This window comes from Harpia harpyja, chromosome Z, assembly GCF_026419915.1.
Source record: "Harpia harpyja isolate bHarHar1 chromosome Z, bHarHar1 primary haplotype, whole genome shotgun sequence".
NCBI classification, from domain to species: Eukaryota; Metazoa; Chordata; class Aves; order Accipitriformes; family Accipitridae; genus Harpia; species Harpia harpyja.
This window is the reverse complement of record NC_068969.1, coordinates 64,333,161-64,344,886: the sequence shown is the minus strand read 5'-3', so window position 1 is coordinate 64,344,886 and position 11,726 is coordinate 64,333,161. Positions and strand designations below refer to the sequence as shown.

General features: G+C 43.2%; 1 protein-coding gene across 7 annotated transcripts; it reads left to right on the top strand.

The window, feature by feature from the left end:
• The first annotated feature begins 328 nt into the window (after positions 1 to 328).
• Positions 329 to 11,302, top strand: CZH5orf63 (chromosome Z C5orf63 homolog). 7 transcript variants are annotated; one of them, XM_052778398.1, is made up of 5 exons: positions 397 to 413; positions 2,043 to 2,179; positions 6,264 to 6,384; positions 10,023 to 10,079; positions 10,855 to 11,302. In XM_052778398.1, exons 3-5 carry the CDS (start codon positions 6,265 to 6,267, stop codon positions 11,032 to 11,034), a joined length of 357 nt encoding a protein of 118 aa, XP_052634358.1. In that variant the 5' UTR covers positions 397 to 413; positions 2,043 to 2,179; position 6,264; the 3' UTR covers positions 11,035 to 11,302. The 7 variants fall into 7 exon arrangements, with proteins under 7 accessions (XP_052634355.1, XP_052634358.1, XP_052634362.1 ...); XM_052778397.1 differs by lacking the exon at positions 397 to 413 and adding an exon at positions 844 to 936; XM_052778395.1 differs by lacking the exon at positions 2,043 to 2,179 and having other exon boundaries at positions 329 to 413.
• Positions 11,303 to 11,726: the final 424 nt, after the last annotated feature.

The window sequence follows — 11,726 nt, the reverse complement described above, 5'->3', positions numbered from 1 at the left end:
TTATTACATTAACTTTATTGCAATTTCAAAAGAAAGACATTAAATCAAAGCCCACTTACTCCATTTGAAGCCAATAGAAGCAGCAAAAAGAGCAAAAGAGCAAAAGAACTGCAGGACTGGCCCTTTGCTTAGTGGAAATTTTTGCCTTTCTGCCTATGCTGCCTACTACTTCTCAGTGTATTTTTATCCACACCTTTCTCTTACGATCCCTATGTGCTTTCATTATTGTGACCCTTTGTGCTTTAATGATACATTCAAATAATGTCGGGGGGGGGGGGGGGGTCCATTATGTCTAGAGGTATTTCTTTGCCAGCCTGAGTGGGCGGCCAAAATCCAGCTCCTGCACATCCGTCCGGGACGGAGAAGATGACGAGGCAGCTGGCTGCTTTTCGACCCACAGCGGAGGGCACGGAGTAAGAGACGCAGGAGAGCTCAGTGCGGCACAGGGTTGAGGCTGCAAGCCAGAAACCTTCTCCAGCAGAAAAAAAAAAAAAAAAAGGGGGGGGGGGGGTGCCCAGCTCTGGCTGAGCTCCCAGCTCCTGGAAAGCCGGGCAGCGCCGGCTGCCGCGGCCCCTCCGGCCCGGGGAGGCCTTCCGCAAGCGCCGAGGCAAGCGCCTCCCGCCTGCCAAGAGTTGCCTCTTGCAGAAAGGAGGCACGTCTGGAGGGGCAGGGGCTTCGGGGGCAGCTGGGAGCACTCGAGAAGGGGCTGCGGGCGTCCGCGGGCCTTCGCCGCACGTTCCGGGGGGAAGCCCCGGGCGGAGGGAGAGGGCGGGGGCGGGGGGCGCCCGCGGGGGCCGGGCAGGCGGGCGCCACCTCCCGCCGGGCGGGGCCGGGCCGGGCCCCGCCGAGGCCGCGCGCCCTTCCCGGTCCGAGGCCCGCCCGCCGCGCCGTTTGCCGGGAGCCCGCGCCGCGTCCCCGGAGGGCAGCCGCGGCGAGGTGGGTGTCCGCAGCCCCGGCCCGTGCCGCAAGCCTAGGCCGGCGCGCAGGGCCCCGTCAGCAGCCCCGGCCCGCCCGGCTTAACGCCGGCTGGTGCCGAGCGCCGCGCCGGGCCTGGGCCGCGGCCGCAGGGGCCTCCCCGGCGCCGGCGGTGCGAGCGCGGCGGGCGCGGGCCTGGGCCTTGCGGCGGGCCGGGGACGCGGTCCCCCGCCGGCAGCGGGGCTGAGGAGGCCGCCCTGGAGGTCGGAGGCCGGGCGGAGCGAGGCAGAGTGGCGGGCGCCGGGGCGAGCGGGGAGAGCGGGCTGAGCCCCGGAGAGCCGGCACCGGCGGGTCTCCGTCGCTCTCGTGGTTTTTAATGGGCTTTGACTCGGTCTGTCTGTAGAGGGCATTACTGGTTCGGAACGGAGCATCGAAAGAAATCGGGGTGTCTCGTTACGGGACACAACGGGAAGACCCCTGCGTACACCCTCCGCCCGATTTGGCTCGCCCCCTGCCCTTGGCGGGGGGGATCTTTTGGCTGAAAAGTTTTCAAATTGAGATGTGTAAAACAGGCTTTTAAACTCCGCTATAGTTTTCCTTTATGGTAATGGTCCGTTGTACATGCCGGTTCTAAGTTTAGTCTTCAGAAATGGTCTCGTGGCCATAGCAGCAACCTGTTGTATGTTTTTTAGACTGTTTGAAATTTGGAGTACGGGCCTCGGAGCAGAGTCTAGAATGGATTCTTCCGGAGGGATCACTAAGCAAAATTTGTTGCACATTGTACTTTTAATCTTTGCTGGGATGGGATGCAAGGGGCTGGTGGCATTTACACCAGATTACTGTAGTTCGGAGGAGAAAATGTGTAGAAATATGCATTGATTGATATATAACATCACCTCACAGAAGCAAGTGGTATTACTGATGACGTTTCTGCTTCTTCCCTAAGACTTTTAGAGTTATGTGCATTTGCAAAAAGAAGTTCAAGATTTTCATATATTTTGCATGCCTCCTCTGAAAGGCTGGAGGGGTTAAAAGCCTTGTGGGGATCTTGGCAACTACAGGATTTGGTGTCCCTGCTCACGCATGTTCCTTGCTCTCTTGCTGTGGCACCATATTTTCTTGTTCAGCATCTCCCTGGTAAGAAATCAGACTGACAACAGCAGACTGCTGGAAGTTTGCTTCCCTTGATGACCGTAGCTGGTTTTGAATGAGGAACAACAGAAGGCGGCTGTTTTAAACCACCACTGACTTGAGCCATCAGCAGGTATTCTTAGATTTGCATCTGCTTGCTTGCCCCACTCTCTTTCAGTCGATATTCCTTTGTCACGCTAGACTGAGGAGTAAATGGAGGGCGGGAGTCAGTGTAATAGGCAGTTACAAAGTTTCTTTAGGACAAATAGCTAGAAAATGTCTAGGAGTTTTCAATGTAACATTTTCCATGTTACTGTTACCTTGCAGAAAGAGGTGTGATTTGCCTAGGCAATCCCCATTTTCTGTCAAACCAGGTTAGGGTTCCAGAATCAAATACCACATGAATGTAAAGTGTATAAAAATAAATGCTTGCAAGTTCACAATAATTTCATCCTCATGTATATGTATACAAAACCATGGAAAACAGGACATGATCCTGTCCAAATATGTTGATAACTATGCCTATAAAATATTCAGAACCACAGAGCAAGAGTATATTGGTGACTTGAAGCTGACATTATTTAAGAGTATATAGCATCATTAAAAGGTACATAGTTGGAGAAAAACTCAGCCATGCTTGTCTTTCCTTGATTGATGCTAAGATAAGGTTTATACAGATAATTATCTCATCTAAATAATGGCTGGTTTTAGTGTCACATTTTATTTTTCCAGCAGATGAAGATTTATTAGGTGATTGAAATTCTATTAACAGGAAATGAGTCCAATTTGGCTTTGCAAAATACAGCATGGGCCAAGTCCAGACTTACAAGCATCATTTGTTAAATCATTCTGTAGCATTGTAGTATAGGGGAGGGTAAGTTCTGAAGTTTGCAAGCACCCTGCTCTACATTTACATACTAACTTTGTTCCTCAAACAAAGGATAATTTATAATTACTTGGGGGTAGGCTAAAGAGAGCTCCAGAATAATCATGTTGAAAGATTTTGTGTGTGCTTTTAGTGTTTTAGCTTCTTTATAACAAAAGACAGATATGATACAGATTGTTAGCTGGACATGAACGCCATGGGGCTTCTGTGTGACACTTTTCTTTCTTTTTGTCAGTGATGAAACAGGCATGGAAGTGACCTCTGACGCTGGAACTCTGCATTCCTGAAATATTGCTCAGCTTAGTGCAGGCCAGTGTTAGGAACCCACTCGTTCACACAATGGTAGCGTGGGTGCACTAAACACCCATGTGGCTCTGGGATGCTGTTAAGACAAATTGAGCTGCTGAAGTAGATTTGCCTGATGAGTGATTGGATATTTGCTTTCATCAGCTCCTGATCAATAACAACTATACTTAACCCTTCACAATATTAGAACCTTTCAGTGTTTGTGCAAAACCACTGCTATTTGGTTTTATCCATGACCCTTTTACGTAATCCAATAAAATAAGATTAGTAAATTCTACTGATTTAAAAGAAAATTTCTATGGGGGCAGAGCCTTAGTTGCAGTCCTGTGAAGCTGAAGTTGCACGATGCTTTAGCCCAGGTTAAATGCAGCAGGTCTGATTGCTCTCCTTCTTAGTGATGCTGTCTGGCAACTGTGGGCTTCAGAAGCGTAGGGAAGTCAAACTCTATCATCTGTACTGTGGGAACATGATGCCATCTGACAGTATCTCACCCTCTGTCAGGGCTAGATGTCTCAGACTGCTTTATGCTGATGGAAGAGCAGAGCATGACTGGGGCCTGGATGGAGACTAGCATCATTTTATAAATCAGGATTAGTCCTTTGAGTCTTTTTGTAACTGGTGTTACAGTTTGGCCTTACTATCATTCTACATGGGTGAATAAATTGACAGCCAGGACTCTGTTTTCCTTAGGTTATTTATAAAAATATTCAGCCAGTCTTATGCTAACTCTGGAAACAGCAGACTCTTGCTTCAGTAGTAGTACAGGTCAATGCAAGTTTTCTCCTGAATTCCAAAGAGAGTGTTTCATATAATTATTTAAAATTGGTAAGGAATTAAGACAGCATGCTAACTTATTTCTTTTTGTGACATCTTGAAGCTCAGGTACTGCTATTGTCTTATGCATTCCCCTTCAGCTGATGTTTTGGTAGGAGTTGTCCACTGGACTCAAATTTACCAGAGGGTGGAGGGATCAAAAAAGGTGGTATAAAGGAATGAACCTGAGGCATTTTATACATATATGTGTGTATATATGGGGATTAAGATACATGGAAGTCTAGGCTTCATTCATTCTGCTGTTCACAGAACAGTTTGGGGGCGTTTTCCTTGTTTTGAAGGCACAAAATCTGGCTTGCTAGGCCAGCAACAAAAGCATTCATTTAAAAACTTGCCACAATGCAAACCATTTATTTTGGCATTTTTATCTTGCATGTGAGCAGGCTCGCATACTGCAACTTTTAATGCCAAAACCACATCCACTCTGGGCACCCATTTACTGTGGACACGAAGATTTCTAAGTATGACTGAAGCTATTTACTATCATCCAGATTTGCATTTTTCCAAAAGGTTCCAAGCTTGTTTTTTGTATTTATCACGTAAAATCCCAGATAATTAAATTTCCACCTGGCTAAGTAAAACAAATGCAGTAGCTGCCAAAGACTATGACCAATGGCAGTGTGTGCTGTGCCAGTCACCTGCAACTTTGCAGGGACAGCAAGCGTACCACTCCGCCCCTGCAGCTGACTCTTGCTGGTATCAAGCCTGACACATACAGATGAAGAACCCTTTCTGTCCCAAACTAAACAGTAAACCCAAAGCCCGTTTGTTGAAGAATACTCTATTTTAGACAGCTTTATTTTTATGTGGTCAAAGAAAAAAATCTGATTCTTTCCTAGCATCTGAAATTTGATAATTCAGGCTATAATTTTCAAAGGGTAATACCTTTTCATTGTATTTGCTCTGTTGAAACTTCTGGAAACATGGTGAGTTACCCTTACCAAAGTCCTCTGGAAAAAAAGGGTGTCTTTGACAGTGCAGTAAGGCTGGTGGAGCAGTATCATGTCACCCATTTGATTTTTCTTGTTGCTTAGAAACATAGCAGTTAAGTAGCCTTAAGTTTAGAGTCCACCGCAATGTTTTGTTCTTCCTTAGAAGTTATGCTGGCTAAACTGTCTCTCTTAAAACAAAACTATGTAATATTAGTACTGAGAGATTCAGTGAATGCACTAGGCTCTTTTTTACTGAACATGCTAAAACATGCTTATCAGTTGCAATGTAGTCCTGCTACACTTTAGGTGTTTAAACTTGTGCCATTACATTGTGTATTTGTAGTTAGCTGTAGTTAGTAGAACTACAGGTAAGTTGTGCCTGAACAGAAACTGAACAGAAGCAGTTAGGCTTTATGTAAAAGGGACTTGATTTTCCCAGTGTAAATTCCAAGTGTCATGTCTGCCAATAGTCTCTGTGCAGACTCCCTTTTGCTTCTGTTTTTTGCCTTTCAGGCCTAAAATGCCTTATAAAGGTCACATTAAGACACAAGTTTGGGGGAAGCACTGTTGTTATTAGTGTTATTATGAATAGGTGGCGTCAAGAATCCAATATGGCACCCCTCAACAACACTAAATTTACTTAAACTTTTCCACAGAATTCACAAACCCATCAACATCTTTCATAAATTAATTTGCTGTTGCAGGAAGGACTCAGGGCAGTGTGCATGCTTTTAATATTACCAAGTTAAATCATCTTGGCTGCAGCTTTCTATTCACTGCAGAAAGCATTATATTAATATTCTGATTAGGTACAGATTAGTTTTTTGATGGAATAATTTTAAGTAAGTAGAATATGTCAAGCACTGCAGCAAGATTACTGAGGTTCAAAGCATAGCACTTTGCATTTCATTAATTTCACGTAATTCTTACTGGCATCTATGCAGTTGAAACAGCATAATGCGTTTATGTCAGCATTTGTGTTAGGGAATTTAAAAGAGGCATTTCAGCAAGAAAACATAGGGATTTTTTTTTTTTAATGGAACTACACTTTTTGAGCTACGCAATGTTTCTGGCCTGCTGCATAGTAAACCATTTTTCTGATTAATGTGTTGAAACTGTGAACATAAAAATCCTGGGAAAATTGTTTGATCATGTGTATTTTAGAACTGCAATTGAAGTATCACATTTATCTTAACATGAAATTTCATGAGCTATAACTTGCCACAAAACAATTAAACACTTTATTTTTGCCTTAACAGGATGATGGTGCTTTGTTTTCTGAGCAGAACACTGCAACTAGCCAGACATACATCTAGTCCACTGGGGAGACAGCTCTGTTCAGCCAGTGCAAATAAGCCAGTGTTAACTTTATTCACCAAGGTAAAAGTTGTTTACAGAATAAAGCTAGGCAAGACTGTGTATTTATCAGCTTTGATATACATGAATCCGAGATGAAATATCTGGGCCATGCTTTTTGTCCCCTTCAAATTTGTGTACTATTGGGAATTTTACTTTGAGAGTGTTTTTTACACCAGCTTTTAGAGCACGGTCCTACTCTTATTGTAGCAAGCAAGTAGTTACAACCAACAAATGAAGATTTCAAGATAGTTGTGTCTCAGTGACACTATGGTCCATTTACTAGCTGAAAATTGTTCTCTAACTGCCAGTGTTTCATTCTGGAATTGGATAACAAAGATGATGTGTTTCATATAATCTGCCCAGGACAAGCATTACCAGCCAAAGTAGGGTCTTCAAAGCACTTGAGTTTTATTCCAGCACTACCTGTGAGACTGAAAATACATGCAACTAGTGTTGGTAGCACACGAGGAAAAAGTAGATTGTGCTTTACCCTCTTTTTGCTTTATTGGCTGTGTAATGCTAACAGGAATAAAATGCAGGGAAAGGTTTGTCTGTGGCGTGAAGAGATAGGATTCTTAAGCATATTTAGAAAACAGATGTGATGAGCAGGAATGGTCATTTGTGAACTGTAACCTTCCACGAATCGTTGTCAAGAGGCTGTGTTATCTGCTGAGGTCTGCACTTTTAGATAGGATGGCACGTGGTGGGCTACACTGCATTTATATAGCTGATGTAGCCTTCAAGAGGCGAATAGCTAGAAATGCAAAGCACTGAGAATGTTGACATCAGTATTGCTGTATTTGTTAGAGATGGATGCAGTTAAAATAACTTCCTCCTGCACAATGTTTGTTCATTCCATCCCTAGCCATAAAGGAGTGTTTAAACTGTGTAGCATACAAATAGGTTAAAAAATAAAAGGTCACGATCTGTTTATTAATCAGAGCAACGCATGCTATAAGAAGAACTATACTTTAATGTTACAGCTCTCTCTCCCCTTGCTTGATTCAGCATCAACTCATTCATAATCCAAATGTGATAAGGTAGGGAATAATGAGCTTACTTTGGGGTTAATAATTGGAACAAAGCTGTTTGTATGATTTTTGTATCTTAAAATTTCTAACTAGTAAGACACTGTATGAAATCAAATTTCCTAATAGCAGAGTTCAAGTAGTTCTGTAAAGTGGCCTCTTGTTGAATGTGTTTTTAACTTAAAATGTTTTTCATGTCTCTGGCAATTGCAAAGCAAAATGCAGACTACTTTAAAAGAAATCAAATCTGCACTCTTAGTTTATGCTAATTAACTCCTTTCCCCCTCCTTCCTATTTTTAAGAGTAAGGAGAAAAGAGAAGGCAGGAGGGAGCTTTGGCTTCTGCAGCCAATTCAGACTGATAGAAGCTAGCACTGTCAAATGGTTTTCCCCTCGCAGGCTCCTTTTATGCCAACACAAGCATTTTTGTGTGCCATGGTTTAACCCCAGCCAGCAGCTAAGCACCAAGCAGCCACTCACTCACTGCTCCTCCACCCTGGTGGGATGGGGAGGAGAGTCAAAACCAAGTAAAACTTGTGGGTTGAGATATGAACAGTTTAATGACTGAAACAAAATAAAAAATATAATAATAAATGCAAAGAAAAGGAAGATAACAAAAAGCAAGTGAAATATAATCCAAGAAAGACAAGTGATGCACAATGCAATTACTCGCCACCTGCTGACTGATACCCAGCCAGGAGCAGTGATCCACCCCTCCCAGCCAGCTCCCCCCAGTTTATATACTGGACATGATGTTGCATGGTATGGAATGTTCCTTTGGCCAGTTTGGGTCATCTGTCCTGGCTGTGTCCCCTCCCAACTCCTCGTGCCCCTCCAGCCTTCTTGCTGGCTGGGCATGAGAAGCTGAAAAATCCTTGACTTAGTATAAAAACCACTTGGCAACAACTGAAAGCATCAGTGTTATCAAAATTATTGTCATACTAAACCTAAAACACAACATTACACCAGCTACTAGGAGGAAAATTATCCCAGCCGAAACCAGGACATTGTGCAACAGCTGCTTCAGGTTAAAAAAACCTTTTTTTTTGCAAGATTACTATTAACTCAGATCAATTCTCCTGTCTAGCTCTACTGTGCAGCTGTTTGAGTGCTTATGCCAGCACAAAAGAAACAGTGGCAGGAAGATGAGTCTGCTTCCTTCAGCATCAGTGCCAGCTTAAAATGACCACAAAACTGCAGTCTAAGTATGCAGTATAAATGACAATTATCTGTAGAAATAAAACTCTCCCTTCCACCATGTGTATTTTCTAACAGATCTAGCTATCAACACAGCATATGTCACTTTGGAAAGGGATTTTTACTGTCTCAGCAGTAGGAGTCCCTTTTGCCACTGTAATATACATCTGAGAGAGAAGGTTGTCCGAGACAGCTTTATCCAGGCAGACCTATTACAAATTAACATAAAGCAAGTGATGGCAGAGACCTACTATTGCACTGTTCTACTGAAAAATATGTACTAATATAAACTGACCATTTAAACAGATTTCACTGTCAGTTGAAATAGTTCACTGTCTGATTTTAAACCAGTTCCAATCTTATTAGTACTATGTAGTGCTTAAGCTTGCCATCAGAGCAGGTGTAAAAACATATCTTTGCTAAGAGTCAACTTAGTTTGTCAAATGCTTTTATGTGGCTGTTATGTTAGAAAGCTCTCCACAGGCCTAGTAGAGTATTTAATCCAAATTAATTCACACACAGGAAATAAGATGCAGCTGTTTCAGATTAACTCCAAATTTAAACAAGCCCTAGGAAGACTTTAAGTGGGAGGGAGAGAAGAAGGTTTTTTCCAGCTGTGAGAGGTATTTCATGGCAGAGGGACAGAGCCATCACCTTCACTACTGTATACTTTGCTATGTGAATTACAGGCCAAATTCTGCCATTACAAATACTGAAGCAATGTGCCGTCATGTGAGTCACTTCTTCAGGTACACACTGCTTTAATGATCATGATGCATGATCAGCAGAAGTCAGCTGTATAACTGTAGTTTGACCCCATCACAGGTCAAAACACTGCAGCTGTTTGCCAGTTCTCCCTGCTGGAGGTTACTGTCCTCCCAGCTCTGCAGGTTGGAGGATCATGCTTAATTCCTTTCAGACAAAGTCAGCCAGGTTATCTTAAGTCACCTTCTTTTGCTATTTGAACTGACTCGAGTGACTCGATCTGAAACATTAGAAATTACTCATGTGACTTCCTCATTCCCCTTCTATCAAGGGAAATTCTTCTGTCAAGAGTGGTACCCACAGTTGTTTTCAGCTGGTGATGGCAATGCTTTGAATATTCTTTGCTGCTGACCAAAAGAAGGGGTCTGTGCATGACCTTCCAAACCATGCCCTTGAATCAGCCTTTAGAAGTGCCATTGAAAACTGTTAATTTGCACTATAAGAAAAATAATAGCAAATAAGAAATAATTAAATTCTGTGGCTGAATAGTTTATTTTCTTTTCATCCATGCTGCAGAAAAAGATTTAGAAAGCAGTAAGACAGGGTGGTACGGGGGAGGGAACCCACATTTACAGTAACAATCTCTCCTGTCTATGTATGTTACTGTACAGTACAAATGATCTGTGTATTTTACTGTATGCTTTAAGTTGGTCTGAATATTTTCCTTTAGAAACCATGCCCTCTATGTGATGAAGCAAGAGAAGAGCTTGAGCCATATAAGAGAAGGGTAATGTATTGCAATACTGTATGCATTTTCTATATAGCAAGAACAGTTAATCAGGATTCTTTCTTTGTAAATGAAATTGCTTGGATTTATTTGCATCCATTATTCTTTCATGGGTCACCTCTTCAAGACAATTTCAGCACTGATATCCATAAAACTCATTATCCAAAAGCATTTTGCAACAATGATACTCAAATAAGTATTGGTAAACTAAACCAATATACACCTTGTCGCAATAGTTTTTAAACCCACTGCTTTTGAAATACTATTGCCTTGTCTGATAGCGGAGTTTGCAACTTCTATGAAGCAGGTAGTGATATCGTTTGGGAAGGATGTTAGTAAGTGGGACTTCAAATATTTGAGCTATATGTCATTGCAGTTTTTGCCATTCTTCAACCAGGTTTTGAACTGTTCCTTGAAGGAAGAAACCGTTAACAGGAGCATTAAGAGATCTTGCACTCCACTGCCTAACATGCAGCTGTTATATTGCCAGCTGCATATTTGTTGTGGTTGGTGCTCACAGGAGAGTGGTTCCGCACAGAGGGACAAGAATATCATTCTGGACTAGGGAGAGAGTCCTTTGTGGACACGCAGCCAAGGATTTTGGCTGCATACATTTTGTACCCCACAAAATGGGCAATTGCCTACAATATGGAAGAATAAATCCAAAAGCACTAAGAAAACAGCCTCGCATTTCCGAAAAAAATATCTAGTAAAAGACAAGTAGGCATTTTTTTCAGTGTCCAGCAGGTACTAACACATTTCTTTTCTGTCACAGTTTATTTTTCAGGAGGTGGATATTACCCTTCCAGAGAATTCAGTGTGGTATGATAAATACAAATATGACATACCTGTTTTTCATTTAAATGGAAAGTTCCTAATGAAGCATCGAGTAGACATTCAAAAATTTGAGGACCGGCTTATGAAGTTGGAGCTGCAAAATGATGGGAACCAGTGAAAAAAATGCAGCTGCTCTGGTGTGGATCTGAAAGGACTGTGCAACATAAATTCTGTGAAAAAGCAGTATTCATTATCTGGCCTTATGTTTCTTAGAATGTATGGTACCAGTGTCCTAAAAAACTTGAGTGACTTGTATTCTGTTTTGCATTAATCATCCAGCCCAGCTGCACCAGTAGCAATGTTTTCTGTACCATTCCTTTACTGCTATCCTAGGCTGGCTTTTCATTGACAGAATAAATGCTGCTCCATAACAGCAAATAAAGTGAGATGTGTTTGTATTGGGTTTGTGGGGCAAGGTTTCATAGTGGGGGTGGCTACAGAGGTGGCTTCTCTGAGAAGCTGCTAGAAGTCTCCCCTATGGCCAATAGTGCCAACGCCAGCTGGCTCCAAGACAGACCCGCTGCTGGCCAAGGCCGAGCCCATCAGTGACAGTCATAGCACCTCTGTGATAACATATTTAAGAAGGGGGACCCCCCCCCGTGGCCAGAGAGAGGAGTGAGAATATGTGAGAGAAACAGCCCTGCAGACAGTGAAGAAGGAGGGGGAGGAGGTGCTCCAGGCACCGGAGCAGAGATTCCCCTGCAACCAGTGGTGAAGACCATGGTGAGGCAGGCTGTCCCCCTGCAGCCCATGGAGGTCCACGGTGGAGCAGATATCCACCTGCAGTCCATGCAGGAGCCCACACTGGAG

What these genes read in the sequence shown, in the direction of transcription:
- CZH5orf63 (XM_052778395.1), top strand. Translation starts at nt 367, where the DNA reads ATGACGAGGCAGCTGGCTGCTTTTCGACCCACAGCGGAGGGCACGGA. An exon ending in TGTTAACTTTATTCACCAAG is followed by an intron (nt 6,385 to 10,022) that starts GTAAAAGTTGTT and finishes ATTTTCCTTTAG; the next exon opens with AAACCATGCCCTCTATGTGA. An exon ending in TTGAGCCATATAAGAGAAGG is followed by an intron (nt 10,080 to 10,854) that starts GTAATGTATTGC and finishes TTTCTGTCACAG; the next exon opens with TTTATTTTTCAGGAGGTGGA.